Source organism: Aedes albopictus, chromosome 3, assembly GCF_035046485.1.
Source record: "Aedes albopictus strain Foshan chromosome 3, AalbF5, whole genome shotgun sequence".
NCBI classification, from domain to species: Eukaryota; Metazoa; Arthropoda; class Insecta; order Diptera; family Culicidae; genus Aedes; species Aedes albopictus.
In genome coordinates, this window is record NC_085138.1 from 400,492,414 (window position 1) to 400,513,447 (window position 21,034).

Genomic DNA, 21,034 nt, shown 5'->3' on the forward strand with positions numbered 1-21,034 from the left:
TCATGCGAAGGTTGCCGAATGAGATGCTGGAGGAAGAGTTTACTAGTTTCCAAGTATAAGAGGATTTTTGCTCCAAATAAATGTCAACGTATATTGTAAAAATACATCGGACGTTGAATCCAGGTTATTTTCTGAAAAATTTCTTCCGATTATTTTCTGAAACTCTTTCGGAGATTCCACCAAGATTTTCTTTCGAACTTTATGAACTTTCTTTGGAGAGAATATCTTCGGGGATTTTTAAGAATCTTTTTTGGAATTCATTACCTTAGTTTCATTTTATTTACATTTCTTGATATAGTCACACCGAAATTTTTACTTGTCAATTTAAAGTAATTCCTCCACTATATGACTGCTGATGGAATTCTTTTTGGTTCCGATTCACCTATTCCTCAAGATATGTACAGTAGACGTTCGATAACTGCAACATGTTTACGTTTCAGTTAGCGAACAAAATTCGATAACTGCAACGTCAGATAGCCGTCAACAACCCATCAATTGACGTTAAATGAACGAAAAATTCATTCGAATGTTCATTTGGGCTAACTTGCCCGGATAAAAAATACAATAGAAAAACATAGGATTCTAATGTGACAGTACCATTGAAAACCATGCTCTCACAATAGAATTCAATGTTAAAATAACAATAGAAAAACAATAGAATCAAATGTTTCTAACAATAGAATCAAATGTGAATGAGGATTTCACATTGAATTGTATAGGTTGTTAAGTATCGTAACAATACAAAAAAGGACTTTTTTCCATCCATATTTTTTCGCAAAACATAAGATTCTAATGTAAATGAAATGTTGGTAATACCGATACGTGGTATCAAATATACAGAAGATTTTTATGTATTTGTATTGTTTTGAACAGTTAAATAAGCCGAAAACATACTGTTTTAAACTTTGATTTTACATTAGATTCAATGGTTTGGGCATGGTTTTCTAATGTGATACAGAAGATTCTTATGTTTTCGAATTGTTTCAAACAGTGAAATGCTCAGTAAACGTATTGTTTTGGGTAGTTATTTTATTTCTGGTTCCACATTTGATTCAATTGTATTGAAATTGTTTTCTATTGTGAAGCCGAACATACTGTTTGTACTGTTTTTACATTGAATTCAATTGTTTGGGTATTGTTTTCTATTATGATACAAAAGATTCTTATGTTTTCGAATTGTTTCAAACAGTGAATCGAACGGTAAACGTATTGTTCTGAGTAGTGATTTCACTCCTGGTTCCACAATTGATTCAATGGTGTGGGAATTGTTTTCTATCGTAGTACAGAAGATTCTTATGTTTTTAAATTGTTCGTAACAGTGAAATGTACGGTAAACGTGTTGCTTTGAGCAGTGACTTTATTACTGGCTCCACGTTAGATTCAATTGTTTTGGAATTGTTGTCTATTGTGATACAGAACATACTGTTTTGCACTCTTTTTACATTAAATCGAATGGTTTGGAAATTGTCAAGGAAATTGTTTTCTATTGTGAAACAGAAAATTCTAACTTCAACCTCTAAGCAAGCCTCTAAGTTTAACTTAACAAAAAATATAAACTGCTTGAGCAAATCCTGAATGAAGCGAAATTGAACTATTATTATGCATTTGGACTAGAAGCTTGTATATTTTAAGCTACATTTCAAAAACAGATCGAACAATTATCAAATATTTGGATCACTCATGTAGTAAATCGAGTAATGTTTAATTGCATTGATGGTTGAAGCGTTGGCTCCCATGCCCCACAGCCAGATAACTGGGTTTAGCAGACTAAGCATTATATGTGGCAACACTATAAGCGGCATGATGGAACCGTGCCGAAGCGCGCTAAGTGTTATTAGACCACTAATGTAGTTGCATTTAGTGGGTGATGAGGTACAAAAGTAACATTACAGCGTGCTTAACCTTCATTGTAGCACTTAAAAATACTCGATATACTACAACTTGAACCTATACTTGAAGATCGTTCGAAGTGTTAAAATGCAAAATATTGCATAGATTAGGTTCGTTAAATGTTGACTATACACAAGCTTCTATATAGTTTTAATAGTTCTTCAAATATTTGGATCGCTCATTTTGTAGTTCAAATAACGTCTGATTGCATTGATGGTCGAAACTTAGGCTCCCATGCCCCACCAGCCAGATAACTGGGTTTAGCAGACTAAGCATTATATGTGGCAACACTATAAGCGGCATGATGGAACCGTGCCGAAGCGCGCTAAGTGTTATTAGTCCACTAATGTAGCTGCATTTAGTGGGTGATGAGGTACAAATGTAACATTACAGCGTGTTTAACCATTATTGCAGCACTTAAAGACATTTGATGAACTACAGCTTGTGGAATACAACATACAATATAGAATTTGATTCAAACGCATGCATATATTCCAGGTTTAAAGAGCGAACCTATATTAAAAGACCTTACAAAGCTATTGTATTTTTTACGAATAATCAGACTTTGGCGACGAAATTGAACTCGCCCTAATATGGTACTAACCTAACATTTATGACACATTTTCGCCTTCTTTCCCCGATTCAGGCGAGACCAGCTGATTTTGTTATGAAAACATAAACAGCTGGTAGCCGAGAACAATAAGGATAAACGTAAACATCGGTGAACCAGCTGATTTTGTTGTGTAAACATGACCAGCTGGTGGACCGAGAACAAAAGACCTTAATGGTAAACATTGAGACGGCCGGCGAAAACTGTCACATTATCGGGCGAGTTGCAAAAACCCTGCGACTGAGATTGACAGCGAAATCGAAAGCGAAATATTAATACGACGAAATTTATCGCATCAAAGTCTAAGTCGAAAAAAAAATCGCAATACCAAATGCAAAAGATGGCTCTACGGTTCTACTCAGTTTCACATTTGATTTCACCAAAAGAGTTTGATGATAAAACTATTGCAGTCAAATTAAAGGATTGGAAAAAATCAGATTTTTTACAATAAGTCCATTATACTATTTGTCCCTCATGCAGATCTTGCTTAGATCGGCATTCAGCATCCGGCCGTACTCTTCGCAGTGCACCTTGCCCTCGCCCTCTTCTCTCCGCAGGAACCAATCCAGATCGTGCGCATTCATCGGAACAAGCTCTGGGTTGATTGCTTATGCACCGGCTTGACGTCCTTGTGACTGTTGAGGAATGAGAAGGGGTGATTAATAACGATACGTGGGTTCAAATATACCTTAGAATTTTATGTACAGTCGGCGTTCGTTGGGGGCTCATGAGATGGGCTGCCTGGATGGTTAGATGTTCGCTGGCTGGGGCAAAACCCAACTAAAAAGTACTGTCGATGTCAAAATTGAAGGCGCTGTCGCATCGTAGGTCCTGTATACAGAACGTTTGTGCAAGTATGTAAAGTCAATAATCAATAAATAATTTTTGAATGCCAGTATTTTCTCTATGCGTTCATACTTTCTGGGGAGGTCTTAAAATAAGCAAACCATTCGTAGCATCCATAAGCAAAAGCTTGCAACTTTTTCTTGCTATATTTCAATTTTTTTCAATATTTTCTTTTAATATTTTTTAAAATATTGGTACAATAAAATAAGCCCTTTTCAAATGTTAGTTTAGAAGATTGTTAAAAAATCTTAAAAATAGGTCAAAAACTACTAGTTTAGATGATTTTATTATATAATAAAAAAGGTTGAACCAACCCTGTGAATTTGTCTGTGAAAGTGTGATTCGCTACCAACCCTGCCCTGCCAACTCAACTTTCCGCAAAAGTGCAAACAAAACACATACAAACCTGTTGAAATGCCGCTACTGTTGAATGATGTAGCCAAGGATTTAGCACTGCACCACACTATATTTACTACCGTGCGGAAAATTTAGGCAGTTGAGCGTTTATTTTCCACATTTTTCCGCACACGAAACTACTCTTCGAAATTTTTTAACGCCGACGACCGAGCTGATTTCAACGAAACTTGGCTGTCATCGATACACACTGTTTCGGAATTACTCAAAAGCTGTTTTTTTTTCAAACGTCCAGACCATTGAAAAACGGTACATTTCAATGTTACTGATACATTCTATTGTAAACTAATGGTTTGAACGCTGAATCCAAAAATAACAATGAATTGAAATGTTAATCTATTTTTTGGCTATGTAACCATGGAATCTAATGTAAACCTATTGTAATCACTATAAAGAATTAAATTTTAAAAATTCTGTATAATACATTCACAATAGAAAGCAATGTTAACATAAGAATCTGTTGTTTTTCAATTGTTTCTCCCATAGCCTTAATTGTTCGTTTTTATCCGGGTGGCGCTCCATTTTGACGGATAGCGGTGCGATAACTGCAAATTTGTTGCACTTACCGGACTTGCAGCTAAAAAGCATTGCAGTTAAACCGTTTGCACCGACCGAACGTCTACTGTACAGCGGAATTGCTTCAATAATTCGCAAGGCACTCAATTAGAACACGACATCTTGGTCCACAGTAATTCTTTTAGTAATTTCCTCTAATTAGCTCCATGAATTCCTTCTTCCATTTCTCTATGAACCCCCTCATGCGGCTTTTGTTTTGAATTCTTTCTCAGATTCCTCTGAGAGTTGCTTCCTAGGTTTCTTCCCAGAATTCTTCGGAGAGTTGTTTCCAAGGTTGCTTCAGAGATGGCTCCTGGGATTTATCCTTGAATTCCTTCGGCGATTCATTCTAAGAAAACTCGGAAAAAATCAAGACAAATTTGTGCATTCTATGTATTTCCATAAGGCATTTTAGGAGAGTCCCAGACATGTTCCCAGAAGGGAACTCTTGGAAGAAATTCAAGAGAAAAAATCTGGAAAAATTCCAGAACTAGTTCCAGAATGAGCTTCTAGAGGTATCTGAGAAAGAATTCTTGGATGGAACCAAGGATGGAATAAAGAACACATGGAGAAATTTCTGTAGGCATCACACAATCATCTGTTGGACGAATCCGGACGGAACTACCGAAGACATTCCATAGAAGCTGCCGGGGAGAGAAATTCCTGGGGGTGTTCCAGCAAGTATCTGAGAACAAATGTAGTACTTCTGCAGTAAGTTCGGAGGTAAGTCTTCGAGAAATCTCAGAAGGAAGTACCGGAGGAATCTCAAAATCAACTTTTCTGGTTTTGCATGCTTGAATCTCGTGTCAGGAACGATTGTCAGTTTGGTAAATAATGTAGTTATTCGGGGTTTTGATATTTAAAATGCGTTCGATTTACAATTTGTAGTTTGTTTACAAACATGAAGTCAAGCCGTAAGTGCAAAATTTGAAAATCGATTAAAAATACACATTAGTTCAAAAATACTCCTTTATTGCATCAATACATGTCAATTCCATTTAATTCAAAAAAGTGCAAAAAATTGCAAAAATACAAAAAATACCCATTAATGCAGTAAAAATACATCAATTCGATTTTCAATACACAGGGCTGCATCGGAAATACATGAGTGAATCGCCCCTCGGTGTTTTCAACTATGTTAAAGTCTCTCAATGATATATTTTTAAACAGGACCTACTAAACTACATATGAAGAGTAGGTCCTATGAATTTTTCGATCAATTAATGCACTTTTATTGGTGGAAAACGTTTGGCAGATTATATGTGCAAAATATGGTAAATTTTAAAACATCGTCAACTACATACGCACATTTTTCATATTTTTTATAGTAAATACACAGACAAACAGACGTATCACTTGGAACAAATTGCGATAAAAATCATCGTCACGAAAACATAATCGCCCAATGCTAACCAAGCTGTGTTACGCAAATCACTCAGTAGATGGCGGTAGTGAGCAAACGTCAAACAGGAGCAAAAACTATGCAAGCGCCGCGACTGAGCGATTTGCGAACTACAAAATATTTGAACTAGCCGTTAAAAAGGGTAACGATGAGAAGTGAGTAGAGTGAGACGTCTGTTTGTCTGTGGTAAATATAAAACCCCAAACATGGCTGCATATGAAAGCCTAAGGTCGAAGACGGCTAATAACAAGACAGACATCTACCCCCTTGCTTCACATACTTTGGGAGCTACAAGCACACTAGCGCCGCGAACGACTTCAGGGAACAACATCATGAATGAGTGTGCGTGCGATACTACAATTTACGTGTACGTATTAGCATGTACACGCACACAATCATGTTTTGATGTTCCTGTGAATCGTTGAGGGCGTTCCAACCATGTCGCCTGCGACAGGGTGGGAGCTGGCTGTCTTGTTATTAGCCGTCTTCGCTAAGGTATAAGATGTAACACAAAAAAAATTGAAAAAAAAAACATCGAGTACATGTTGAGATATAATGTTTTAAAAATGTGTTCAAAAATCTTATAAGTTTTACTAAAAGTTCTATAACTCTCAGAAAACATATTCGATCTCGCTGAAAATTTTACCAATGAAGCTTTAATATATGATTCATGATTGGTCAAAATTTCAGCGTTTCTGATTGACGCATAAAAAAGTTATTAACATTTGAATGAAAAATTATTTTGACAAAAATTTGCTGTACGGACAATTGGGTTCTTTAGGGGTATCCGGATTATTTCATAATCGGATTCACCGCCCAACAATTAGTCGAAATCCTAAATTTCATAATTTTCGGAGTTCGGGAACTATTTTTAAAATGCATTTATAGTTTGTATGGGGAAATTTTTTTGTTCGGGTCGAACTGTCACTTTAGCGATTGAACTGTCATTCTATCCACAAAAATTAAAATTGTTTTGTTAATTTAACCATCAAAACAAAGGTATTGGAATCCAATAAAATCACGTTACACGTAGAAAAATGAGCTCTTTCGATTAGGCTATAGAAAATAGCAATATTTTATTCACTAAACAACCCAATTGTTTGATACACTGTATGTTTTCATAACAAAATCAGCTGGTTTCGCCTGAATCGGGGAAAGAATTCGAAAATGTTCAATTTCGTCGCCAAAGTCTGATTATTCGGTATTGTCTATCCGGTTGGAATCAAGACCGACATTCACGCACTACTGTTGACATGATTAAAAAACGTCGCGAGTTGGGTCGCGTCGCGACTTGATTGTGCGAAGTCCAGTTTGGTGGCGCCCCGACAATATTATAAAAAATACAATATACCAAGGTGTATGCTTTTATTTCTGAGTGGTTCTTTTCAAATGTAATGCAAGATTTTTTTCTTTTCAATGCTGCATTCCTTCCCCCAAAAAAAAGGGGCGAAAAAACGGCACCAATTTCGCCCCGCATCTGTCAAATTGCGTGATTCTCGCGCACCAAAGTCCCCAAAAACTCCCACCTCCCCTAGCGACGATTTCGACGTTTTCGTCGCGGATCTGCTTGCTGCTTTGGCTTTGACTGCCTCGGTGGGTGAGTGCGTTGCGTGTTGTGTGTGTGTTTCTCATCGGTTCGGTCGTCCGTCGTCGCAGAGGAAAATAATTTCGCTGCGAAATTTGTTCAACCCGTTTCATTGGTTTTTCGATTGATTGCGTTCGGATATTCTGAATATTGTTCGGTTTGTGTTCCAGTAAACAGCGTAATTTATCCAGGTTAGTGTACGGTATCGGAGGATTGCGGGTCGTCGTGGTGCACTCCGGGAGGTGGTCGGCAGGCGTTCAGTATAGCAGGAGCCCTCTTTCCATTGCTGCTGCTGGCTGCAATCATCCATTTTCGTTCGAAGCGAGGGGAGACATCTTTTTCCCCCTTCCTGCTCGATGGTGGGTTGCTGCCGCCGTTCCGCCTTCTTGTCCGTCCAAACACGGCGTTGCGTTGCGATTTTCGTGGCAGGAATTTAATGAAATCGTCGATTTTTGTGACAAATTGAGGAAGTGAATCGGAATCGTGGATTTTTCGCCAACCGGAAGTGCCACGGAAGCTTCGGATTCGAGTTTCAAGATTATCGAGAAAGTGGTTGCAAAGTGTGATATTGATTTCGTGCGTCGAAGCACATCGATCGAAAGAAGGCTATTATTGTGTGGCATTTTATAGGCACGGAGAAAGCGCATTATTTTGTCGAAGTGTGAAAAGGTTATCAATTTGTAAAGCAATAGTGTTTCTCCTACTTCAATCCAACAGGAATTGAATCATTGAATCTGTGCACTTTTGAGAGATCAGTGTCGAGCTCCGGAAATGGATCACCAAAGTGGAAGTGGTGGCTGGCAGAATGTAGCGGAAACATCTATCACACCGCTGAGAACTCCCAAAGGTAAGTTCCCATGTCATAATCTTTATCTTTGATAAACGATTTTGGGTTGATTGAACTGCGGAATATCCCGAAGTAGGTTAGAAAATGGAGTAGGTGCTGGATTTAGGTGTTTCCACCTGCTCCAGTGTCCCTTCCTCATGCGGCATGCTATGCTAAAGCTAGAGAATGGAGTGCAACAACAACAACAACTGAACGAAACTCGCAAAGGGGGAGATTAAACAAAGAAAACTAGGCAAAAACAGGTTTCCGAATGGGAGATAAAATAAACTTTCCACTGGTATCCATCCGGCTTCTATGTGGAGATTGGATGGAGCTAGAGTTACGTGCTTATTTGACAAAATTCCTATTCTATAAAGTAAGATTTGGCGGTTTCAACTATATAAACATTTGCTAAGCTTCATTGCAATTTGTTCTGATACTTAGTTATTGTCAAAATTCTTCTTTTTCTACTTGGCGTAACGTCTCCAGTTGGACAAAGCCTGTTTCTCGTAGCTTAGTGGTCTATGAGCACGTCTACAATTATTAAACTGGTATCAAGTATCAGTAGGTCGGCTCAAAAGGCACATTTTCCTACATTTGTGAAAATTTGTGCCCTATCCGAGGGAGAGAAAAACTGTCTCTCTTCGCATGTCAGTCCCATGTTGTTTATCTTGACTTAAATTTCATCTGTAGGTACAGATAAGAGCTGAATCTACAATGTGCTATAAATCTTTACTTTAAAGCAAAATTAAAAGAACCAATTTAGTTAATGTTATAGGGGTTTTGACCCAGGTAATTAAAATTGTGCATTGCCCAAATTCACAGCGAAACGATCGTTTTCGTTCACTTCTTCCATCTGAATCAGATACCTTATTGCGTGAACTTGTTACCAGCAGTGATTGTAGTGAAGATTTTCTGCCGGAAAGTTGGTTTAGAACAAGTTTACTGCACCTAGTCCAGCGCCAATTCTAGAAAAATCAAATGGGAAATCACTTCGGCACCCAACTTTATGCTGACGAAGTGTCTTCGTCTGCGTGCTATAATTAAGTAAAATGAAAATCGTGTTAAATGCTGTTCCTTTTAATTCCACTAAGAATTTGCATCCTTTGACAGATACGTATTTCGACCTCAACTGTAAGGTCGTCTGCAGTGTCTTGTACTTGACTCGACTAAGTCACCCCATTAACGTATATTCGCACCGGAATGGGTTGCCCTGAATTGCCTGTTGTAATAACGCATAAAACGTAAAGAAAACCTGTAGCTGCTCACCACAGTGAGTTATGAACAACAGAATAGCCTGAAGATTTACGTTTCTGATTTCTGAAGTCAGTTTCACTTCATAAATATTTACCGAGTACTCGGGAACGCACTGTACTTATCAAATGATACAAAGTTCCATAATCAGATTCACAGCTATAAACTACAAATGAATCAGTTTGATGAAAAAATGATAGCTGAGTCGGCAGTGTCCAGTCAATGTTTTGACCAGCATACTGCAATTCTGCTTACAGATTTGATACATATTTCGCCACCTGAGATGGCTCAGTGTAATGCAATTTTGTTTGACGACTCCAAACTATTCCAGTATTGTTTGTGCTGAGTTCAGCTCCTTGATTTGAGTTCGACAAGCGATAACTATCTTCGACCTAGAGTTGACCGAAGCAAGTGTTTTTATAGCAGCCTGGCTATCTGAACAGAAGTATACTGTCCCTCTTCGCATGTCAGTCCCATGTTGTTTTTCAAAGTGCCTACGTTTTGCACTATAACTCTAATTGTTTTCAAAAAAGTGTATTCATGTGATGCATAGACTTTTCGTGGCACATTGAGCTGTGGCATGAGGCGAGAAAAATATCAAATTTATTTTGAATGGGCTCGTGAGAGACAAAAATATGATTTGCATTAGAAACAACATGGGACTGACATGCCAAGAGGGGTAGTATATTACCTTGCCTATTACGTGTTGCTGAAATGCTGATTGCTCTCCGCACATAAGAGCAAACCTTTCAACCTGAAAAACGGTGTAGTGTCTACCAAGTGAGTAAAACTGATGTAGCCTTAGCTCACGAGAATAAACACCAGCACCTGCTCGACCTTCGAGAAGGGAGCCATCAGTGTAACATACGATGTCGTCTGAAATACTTCTCTCTAGATAACCAGATGTCCACTCTTCCCGTTAAGGGAAATTCGTGGAAAATGTCATAGGTATATGAAAATTACAAGCAATTGTAAGATCACTTGGAGCAAGAACAACCTTGTCCCAATTCAAAAAAAGTGGAAACAACGAGGTGCGTGTTGAACTGCGGTTCACAGGAGTTTCCTCTACGCGGTACCGGCCGGAAACTATGAGCAACCTTAGGGAAGATCGGTAACCAACCCCGGTGGGAACTTTGGTCGTAGGCTGACAGGGAAGGGGGGGTTTGCTTCGGCAAACCTGAGCGTCTGTTCTCCAGGAGGAGCGGCTCACAACAGCGTATGATCCCCATGTTAGGGGCGGCTGATCTACGTCCGAGTGCCAGGGAAGGACTCTAAGCTCAACTGTGCACTATGGTCCTCCGGAAAGTAGGGGGTTGGTGTCAGGCCCTACGAGCCAGCCGTAAAAAACCATTGTAACGGAAAATCAGCAACAGAATAATACGAACCGAGACCAACGGCAACGACCCCAGCGAACAAAAAGGACTTGCGATTGGAAGCTCGGTACGTGGAACTGCCGATCTCTTAACTTCATTGGGAGCACCCGCATACTTGCCGATCTACTGAAGGACCGCGGGTTCGGTATCGTAGCGCTGCAGGAGGTGTGTTGAGCAGGATCCATTGTGCGAACGTTTAGAGGTAATCATACCATCTACCAGAGCTGCGGCAACACACGCGAGCTGGGAACAGCTTTCATCGTGATGGGTGATATGCAGAGGCGCGTGATCGGTTGGTGGCCGATCGACGAAAGAATGTGCAGGTTAAGGATCAAGGGTCGATTCTTCAACTTCAGCATAATAAACGTGCACAGCCCACACTCCGGAAGTACTGATGATGACAAGGACGCATTTTACGCGCAGCTCGAACGCGAGTACGACCGCTGCCCACGCCACGACGTCAAGATCATCATAGGGGATCTAAACGCTCAGGTAGGCCAGGAGGAGGAATTCAGACCGACGATTGGTAAGTTCAGCGCCCACCAGCAAACGAACGAAAACGGCCTACGACTCATTGATTTCGCCGCCTCCAAAAATATGGCCATACGTAGCACCTTTTTCCAACACAGCCTCCCTTATCGTTACACCTGGAGATCGCCACAGCAGACGGAATCTCAAATCGACCACGTTCTAATTGACGGACGGCACTTCTCCGACATTATCGACGTCAGGACCTATCGTGGCGCCAACATCGACTCCGACCACTATCTGATGATGGTCAAACTGCGCCCAAAACTCTCCGTCATCAACAATGTACGGTACCGGCGACCGCCACGGTACAACCTAGAGTGACTGAAGCAACCGGATGTCGCCTCAGCTTACGCGCAGAATCTCGAAGCCGCGTTGCCAGACGAGGGCGAGCTCGATGAGGCCCCTCTAGAGGACTGCTGGAGTACAGTGAAAGCAGTCATCAACGACGCAGCCGAGAGCACCATCGGGTACGTGGAACGGAATCGACGTAACGAATGGTTCGACGAAGAGTGCAGAACGGTTTTGGAGGAGAAGAACGCAGCGAGGGCGGTAATGCTGCAGCAAGGGACTCGACAGAACGTGGAACGTTACAAACAGAAGCGGAAACAGCAGACCTGCCTCTTTCGGGAGAAAAAGCGCCGCCTGGAAGAAGCGGAGTGTGAAGAAATGGAACTGCTGTGCCGTTCCCAAAAAACACGGAAGTTCTATCAGAAGCTCAACGCATCCCGCAACGGCTTCGTGCCGCGAGCCGAAATATGCAGGGATAAAGACGGAGGCCTCTTGACGGACGAACGTGAGGTTATCTTAAGGTGGAAGCAGTACTATGATCAGCATCTGAATGACGTGGAGAACATAGGCACGGAAGACCACGGCAACGGAAGAAACGGCGACGCCAGTGCAGCGGAGGATGGAAATGAACTCCCACGCTGAGGGAAGTTAAGGATGCCATTCACCAGCTCAAAACCAACAAAGCAGCTGGTAAGGATGGTATCGCAGCTGAACTCATCAAGATGGGTCCAGAAAAGTTGGCCACCTGTCTGCATCGGCTGATAGTCAGGATCTGGGAAACCGAACAGCTACCGGAGGAGTGGAAGGAAGGGGTAATCTGCCCCATTCACAAAAAAGGCGACCATTTGGAATGTGAGAACTTCAGGGCGATCACTATTTTGAATGCTGCCTACAAAGTGCTATCCCAGATCATCTTCCGTCGTCTGTTACCTAAAACAAATGAGTTCGTGGGAAGTTATCAAGCCAGCTTCGTCGACGGCCGTTCGACAACGGACCAGATCTTTACCGTACGGCAAATCCTCCAGAAATGCCGTGAATACCAGGTCCCAACGCACCACCTGTTCATCGACTTCAAAGCGGCATACGAGAGTATCGACCGCGCAGAGCTATGGAGAATCATGGACGAAAACGGCTTTCCTGGGAAGCTGACTAAATTGATTAAAGCAACGATGGACGGTGTGCAAAACTGCGTAAGGGTTTCGGGTGAACTATCCAGTTCATTCGCATCTCGCCGGGGACTGCGACAAGGTGACGGACTCTCATGTCTACTCTTCAACATCGCGCTGGAAGGTGTGATGCGACGAGCCGGGCTCAACAGCCGGGGAACGATTTTCACAAAATCCGGTCAATTTGTGACCTTTGCGGACGACATGGACATTATTGCTAGAACATCTGGAACGGTGGCAGAACTGTACACCCGCCTGAAACGCGAAGCAGCAAAGGTCGGACTGGTGGTGAATGCCTCAAAAACAAAGTACATGCTGGTAGGCGGAACCGAACACGACCGGATCCGTCTGGGTAGTAATGTTACGATAGACGGGGATACTTTCGAGGTGGTGGAGGAATTGGTTTACCTCGGATCCTTACTGACGGCTGACAACAACGTGAGCCGAGAAATTCGGAGGCGCATCATCAGATTCACCCACGCACCAAATGCACCATGTACAAAACGCTAATAAGACCGGTGATCCTCTACGGGCACGAGACATGGACCATGCTCGAGGAGGACCTACAAGCACTCGGAGTTTTCGAGCGACGCGTGCTAAGAACGATCTTCGGCGGTGTGCAGGAGAACGGTGTGTGGCGGAGAAGGATTAACCACGAGCTCGCTGCACTTTACGGCGAACCCAGCATCCAGAAGGTGGCCAAAGCCGGAAGGATACGGTGGGCAGGGCATGTTGCAAGAATGCCGGACAACAACCCTGCAAAGCTGGTGTTTGCTACGGATCCGGTTGGCACAAGAAGGCGTGGAGCGCAGAGAGCACGATGGGCGGACCAGGTGGAGCGTGACTTGGCGAGCATTGGGCGCGACCGAGGATGGAGAGCGGCAGCCACAAACCGAGTATTGTGGCGTACTATTGTTGATTATGTCTTGTCTTAATGATGTTGAACAAATAAATGTATGTAGGAGTTTCCTCTAATAAACCGAGTACCCATAGACAGTAAGTGCAAGAAAGTGCTTCTTGTTTGAGATGAATGTGTAGTGGTGCAACGTCAAAGAGAACTTCGACCGTTTTTGACCCCAAGTTGTACCAAAGGTTCGCCGGCATTTCCCGAAGGTCATACAAGCTTTTTTTCTGTTCGGGTGAGCCACTGCGGCCAGTATTAAGATCTTTTGTGACATTACCCGTATCCTTAGTATTTAGTGCATGTCGTACTACTCCATTGTCATTTAGAAGCAATGAAGCATCGATTTCTGTACAGTTCCCGTTTTGTTATCCCAGAGCTGCAAGAAATCGTTTGCGATGAAAAAGTCCCGTTATCAATCCCAGTGAAAGAGCGCCCCTAATCAAACACAATTTGAATTCTGAGAAAAACGAAACGGTGGTACTGATATTTATCCATGCATCGGCACTCTAGCCTCATCCATGTCTTGCTTCTAGTTTAGTCCCAGGGCAACAAAGAAAAACCCGGGACTTTAGGCTAGTTACAAAACTCTGTCAAATTAGAGAATGTGTTCTACAATAAGAATGCACGTGAGTCCTTGAATTACCAGAACTTAACAGTCCTTGCTAGGTTAGTACGCAGTTAGATACGTAAAGCATGTTTGTTTTCCTAACATCAAGTGTAGTCTCGGGTGGGCAAAGTCCGATCCTTTAACTATCAGGAAGGCAGAATAAATGCAATTTTAGAAACTGTCACTAGTAGCATGGACTTTGTTACCAAAACACATTACCCCAACTTGACAAACCGGATGTCACTAGGGTTCGGTTTGGTAGATCTTGAACCGTAACGCAACACACAAAGGCGATCTACCTACGTTACGGGCTCCGTTAAAGATCGAACATATTTTAAACCCCCTCAACCATTCATCCATCAGCACGGGTCGCCTGACACCTTGGATTGGGGTTCCCTGTTTAGTGGACTTTTACCCCCGGAACAGGTGATCCGTAGTGTTATTCTTAGCCAATTGAGGCAACCGCTACCGACACTACACAGCCATCTAGGCTGAACAGGAAAAGAAGTTAACATTGATGGTTAACTTCTAAACGAGCCCGTTCAGCCACCCCATACAAGCTTACTTAATTCTGAACTCAATATGAGGTGTCCAGGAAAGCTTGGAACCAAGAATGACTCCAACGTACTTTACCTGTTCAGTCACATTGATTTCAGAATCAAACAGACGTAAAGGTCAAACACCATTACGGGTTCGCTTTTCCGTGAAAAGAACAATAGATGTTTTACTCGGATTAACCGAAAGGCCATATTGGCGACACCAACCCTCAACTGCCTGAAGAGCGTTTTGCATCAGGTCGAAAAGGGTGTTGATGCACATACCGACTAACAATGTTAGGTAGTCGTCGGCAAAACCATAAGTAGAAAAACCGCTATTATTGAGTTGCCTCAATAGCGTATCTGCTACAAGATTCCACAAAAGTGGTGACAAGACTCCCCCCTGGGGGCACCCACAAACGCTCAATTTCCTAATCGCCGCTAGACGCAATATCGAGAAAAGATGTCGGTTTTTGAGCATTTGGTAAATCCAATTGGAAATCGTTGGAGATATACCCGCCATGACTCCGTGTGGTTTCCAGTATGGCACCGAACGGCACGTTGTCAAAATCACCCTTGATATCTCGATAAGAAAACACCCCAACAAGATTGCTTTTGAGCGAATGCTTTCTCGATATCGTAAAAAACCTTGTGTAAAAGAGTCACAGTGGACTTACCAGTTTGGTAGGCATGTTGGTTCACATGAAGAGGCATGTTGGCCAGATGAACATCACGGATGTGATGATCCACGATGCGTTCTAATAATTTCAGATGAAAAGAGTTCAAACTGATAGGTCTGAAACTCTTTGCTTTTTCATACGACGCACGACCCAGTTTCGGAATGAACTTCACGGTAATATCCCGCCAAGATTTGGGAATATACTCTCTAGCAAAACTGCAAACAAGTATTGTTTTCAAAACATGTTTGAAGTAATCAAGTCCCTCCTGAAGCAAAATAGGATGAATCCCATCTGCCCCAGGTGATTTGAAAGGAGCAAAGCTATTAAGTGCCCATTCAATTGATTCTATAGTTACAATACTCCGAGCCGAAGCCAGGGAATCATAACTACAAGAAAAGACATCAGGTTCATCCGAAGATGTAATATCCACACATCCAGGGAAGTGTGTGCTGAATAAGCATTCCAGAACTTCCTCATCAGAGGAAGTGAGATCGCCATTTGGCAAACGAAGTTGTTTCACTCGAAAATCCTTAGATTTCGCAAGGATTTTGTTTACCCGATTGACTTCACTCAAACTGGAAACATTTGTACAAAGGTTTTTCCAGCCGGATTGTTCAGCAGACCGGAGAGCTTTCCTGTAGGCCTTGCGAGCCGACCTGAAAGCCTCCGAACCAGCCGAACGTCGTCTGTTCCAACTCTTTCTACATTGTTTCCAGAGTTTTGCCAGATTAGAGTTCCACCAAGGGGTTCCTATTGTGATCATCACAGACCGTAGAGGGCATGCTTCTTTAAAAGCTTCCATGATGAAGGTCGTTGTAGAGTCAACGGCATCATCTAAATCACTTGGGAGTGTGGTGGTGATGGTGAGTATCCAATGAAATTTGGCCGCAACCAAATCAGTAAAAAGATCCCAGTTTGTTGACCGGGGATTCCTGAAACGCAATGTTTGCGAAGTAACATTTAAATGTTCAAAAAAGATGTAGCGATGGTCAGATAAAGGTTCTTCATCTGACACATGCCGTCAGCTCGTGACTAGTTCTACTAGAGCAAAGCGTTATGTCTAATATATCCTCTCTAGCAGATACCATGAAGGTTGGGCGGTTGCCTATGTTAAGTAATGCAAGATTTGTACTACTTAAGTACTCCATCAAACTGGAGCCGTTCAAGTTAATGTCTGAGCTGCCCCAGATGATATGATGAGCATTAGCATCACTGCCAATAATTAGCGGAAAGCCTTTTGAAGTGCAGTATGCGATGACTTGCTGAAAAGCATCCGTAGTGGATGGCTCATTATGCGGTAAATACATCGAACAATAGACGTATTTCCTGTTGAGGTTTCCAACAGATACATCAATTGTGATAGCTGTACATCTCTGGTGATTAGTTCAGAGATGAGTGTAGCAACTATTGCGTTGTTGACAAGCACACAGGCTCGAGGAATGACACGCGAGTTTGCCATTTCATGTAAAGTAGCAAACACCGGGTTCACAAGGTTTCCTAGATAGAAATTCTCCTTACGAAAGTAAGATTCTTGTACCAAGGCCACTTGGGCTGTACCATTTTGCATTTGTCTGCAAAAATTGATCGTTGCTGTTCTTTTATGCTGAAGATTGATCTGAGCTATCCTAACCGTAGCCATCAGGGCCCTATATTTTCAATTTCAATTGAAATTTTCAGATGAAGTTTGCAAGCAATGTTTTCAATAGTCAATGTAAACGTCGTCGTCGCCTAGCCCGAACTTCATCGTCATTGGTGAAGCGACTGCGCTGCGTCGTCGCTGAGGTCAAGGATTGTCTCGGACTCACACGCTTACGTACGCCCGGTCAGCTTCCAGTGAATTCATCTGTTATAACTCAATTACCCGAGCAGAAGAGAATAACAACAGCATAACAAAATGCGTTATTTTGGCAAAATAACTGCATAATGGAATTAGTAATTTTCATGTTATTAACATAACATATTGAGTTATAAACTTGTCTGTCATAAGCGGCAAAATAACAAGTCACATAACAAAAATTTGTTCCTGAAAAATCAATTTAATAACATGTTTTGTTAGTGGCAATAACAACTTAATAACAGTGGATTTGGGAAATATTTCAATAACAAATTTTGATATTCAAGAGTTATTGATAACATTCCGAAAGCAAAATTAGGGTAAAAACTAACTTTTTTACTCATTTTTGGGTAATTATTTTAAGTGTGTTATTCTATTTTTAGAAAATAATAGATCACATAAAAAAAATTTCGAATTCATTATAAAACTTACAAACATGGACGGGATTTGAACCTCCAATCCTGCTATCGCAAATTTTCAGTCGCCTTTACCAATGAGGCTATAACAGCACTTGCAGTGAGGGACGATAGAATCTTTACTGGTTTTACGTATTGCCAGTTTCCCCATTCCCCCATTTCATGTTTGCCAGTCGCAGGACAAAAATATACAGAGATTTGAATGCAAGATCAAACAATGAACCTCTCTCTCTTACCAACAGCGCTATCGCGGTGCGCAGACATGTGCACTGTAACACTAACGACTGGTTTACATGGGTCAACTGAAACGAGCATTTCACTTGCCAACTTCTCAAATATATTCATTCGAAACGAATGATGTGTTTAGACTCAGCAAACGACTCGAACGGCCACTTGCATGCTCTTGAATGCATTTCAGTTGAAGCAAGTGTTTACATTGATCAATTCCCGCGGTGCGTAAGCAAACTGAATTGAATTCAGCTCATCTGACAGATAACTTGAATTCAACTCACATGAATCGCGGGTTCAGACGGGGCAAGTGAGATGATTTCGTTTGACTTGAACGGAAAAGTTCAACATGTTCAACTTTCGTTCAAGTCAAGTCAGTTGCTCAAGTGAGATGAACGGTGGTGTTTACACGTTCAATTCGCATTCAATTGGGCATTTTCAACTGACTGGAATCAAGTCACTTGCACCGTCTAAACCAGGCATAATAACAGTGGTGGCGTTCGCATGGCCCGTCGTCGGCTGTTTCGGAACAAAGAGAACGACGAAAAAGTTGCTAGTCGACTATTTATGATTGAGCTTCGTCATGGGGTGCATTTTGGCGGCGACAAAGATTCTTTCCAGACGGAGATGATTTTTTTTGTTTTGTTCGCGTTGTGAGAACGGCGATTATACACGTACCTACGTGAGCGAAGGTAAAAGGTAATTATATCATATGCCGATATGATTACTTCTGCAGATGCTGTTTAATTTATTCTCTTTAGATTATTTTTAGTAATGAAAAAAGATATTTATGACATAATGTCAAACAATATATGATCGAATAATAATAGATCGAAAGAAAAAAAGTTATAATAGACAAATGCAATCACCAATTGAGCAGAATTGTCTGTATAGTTGACATTTTTATTGATTAGAATTATTTAGTAGGTACCATATTTGCTATCTCCACTCTCACTAACATTCATTACTTCGTAATACATAGTCTGTTCGGTACTTTTTGACGTTATAATTAGAGGTTAGAATAGCAGTACTGTTAAAATGACATATAAATTCAACTAAGTTTACTCAATTTTGAGATAAAAAAAACTCATTTGCAGATGTATCACTTTTTGAAGCTAAAATTTTACTTAACCTATAAGAATTGGGAATCGTAGAAAAGTGATAGGAATTTGGCACCGTAACGGGACTGGGATATTAAAAGAAGGAAATTAATACAAAGATAAACATATCAATAGCTATGATGCTGTATTTACCCAAAACTCAAATTATAGTAATGAATACAATAAAAAATACGAAAGAGTCTGATGAAATTTCTAGAAGTTGCAATGCCTTTATTTTTTACTTCATAATATGAAACAGCAGACAATAAAATAAAGAAGGTAAACTATGTAATGGTTATATCTGCGATAAATTTTCTCCGATTTTGACAATATTGATCTCATTTGATCCAGATTTATTTTTTCCATCAAGAACAAATCCGACTGAACCGATCTGGCCATCGTGAGTTGAGAAAAAACCCGAATTGCCATACACGTGGAATTTTCCGTAGACCAGCTGCAATTGGCTTCTTTAGTGGTGTTGAGATAATTCCATATTCACAATCTACATGCCAAACTGAGCCGAAATCCAAATTTTCATGAACTTTGATGCCCGGGAACCTATTTAAAAATCGATTTAAAGTTTGTATGGGAGCGATTTGTCGAATCACCCCTCGTCGCATTTCGTACTGAGCGGAGCTGTCAAGCAGTTGCCCAGCTGTCAAAAGGTGATTTCAAAAAATCTTTTTGTAATTAAATTTAGGTATCAAAATAAAGTTTGAAAAATCTGAAAAAAAATCATACTGGCTTAAAAAAAGGTGCTCTTTCGAATAAAACCAAAAAATCAATATATTATTCTTAATGAGCATAGCATGAGCATAGATGACCGTACTATTCGTAGTTGCTACTCCGTGATTGACCAGAACAATCGAAGTTGCACAAGGAACCAACAGACGGAGCTTGGGAGTAGCTTACCGTCCTCAATGTGCATCTTCGAGAATTCCAAACTTTATTAGGTCAATAACGGCGCCGGCCACGTCCTTACGGTCATCGAGGAAGGAAAGGAATGTTATTATGACGTGCGTTGCTTACTAAGGACCGAGATCACCTCTGCGTCTCCACGTCTGTCATGGGAAGGACTTTTTGTTAGTGGGGAGGGGAAAGGGCGCATGATATGAGTTCACTTTGGTAAGTGGAGTGATTCATGCAACCCTATTAATATCAAACCACTTATTTTCATTTGGACTAAAACAAAACACATGCCGACATTGAAGATGACGAACCATTCAGATAGTTTTCGAAGTGCGAAAATTAACGAAAGAGAAAATAAAGTGATTTGAACCAACGTGGCTTTGGAACTTGGGCCGACACTTGACGTGACGAACATTTCAATGTCTGTTGACTAAAATCGCAAAAAATGTTGTTTGTTGCATTTATCGTATCATAAATCGCCCCGTACGAAGATGAGCAGTCAAATAGACGACGACGACGACGACGTGCACGCGGACGATCCGAATGAAAACGCGGCCTGTACACTTTGCCACCAAAAACTCACTAAATCACCCCGTACGAAGATGAGCAGTCAAATAGACGACGACGACGACGACCGAATGAAAACGCGGCCTGTACACTTTGCCTCCAAAAACTCACTAAATCGCCCCGTACGAAGATGAGCAGTCAAATAGACGACGACGACGACGACGTGCACGCGGACGATCCGAATGAAAACGCGGCCTGTACACTTTGCCACCAAAAACTCACTAAATCACCCCGTACGAAGATGAGCAGTCAAATAGACGACGACGACGACGACCGAATGAAAACGCGGCCTGTACACTTTGCCTCCAAAAACTCACTAAATCGCCCCGTACGAAGATGAGCAGTCAAATAGACGACGACGACGACGACGTGCACGCGGACGATCCGAATGAAAACGCGGCCTGTACACTTTGCCACCAAAAACTCACTAAATCACCCCGTACGAAGATGAGCAGTCAAATAGACGACGACGACGACGACCGAATGAAAACGCGGCCTGTACACTTTGCCTCC

The 21,034-nt window shown here is 41.4% G+C and overlaps 1 protein-coding gene and 1 long non-coding RNA gene across 6 annotated transcripts in view; one reads left to right on the top strand and one right to left on the bottom strand.

Annotated features, from left to right (window-relative positions):
- Positions 1–3,015: 3,015 nt before the first annotated feature.
- Positions 3,016–4,260, bottom strand: LOC115268320 (uncharacterized). The gene is made up of 2 exons (XR_003898220.2): positions 3,753–4,260; positions 3,016–3,135 (listed from the first exon to the last, which is right to left on the bottom strand). It is a non-coding gene; the product is annotated as an uncharacterized LOC115268320 (long non-coding RNA).
- Positions 4,261–7,291: 3,031 nt separating this feature from the next.
- LOC109426523 (mediator of RNA polymerase II transcription subunit 13) overlaps positions 7,292–21,034 on the top strand; it is a 51,033-nt gene continuing 37,290 nt past the window's right edge. Inside the window, exons 1-2 of one of the 5 annotated variants that reach the window (XM_062856087.1) lie at positions 7,292–7,314; positions 8,020–8,149. In XM_062856087.1, coding sequence (XP_062712071.1) covers positions 8,074–8,149 — 76 coding nt within the window. In that variant the 5' untranslated portion in view covers positions 7,292–7,314; positions 8,020–8,073. The other 4 variants (XM_062856085.1, XM_062856089.1, XM_062856088.1 and 1 more) reach the window with 4 other exon arrangements.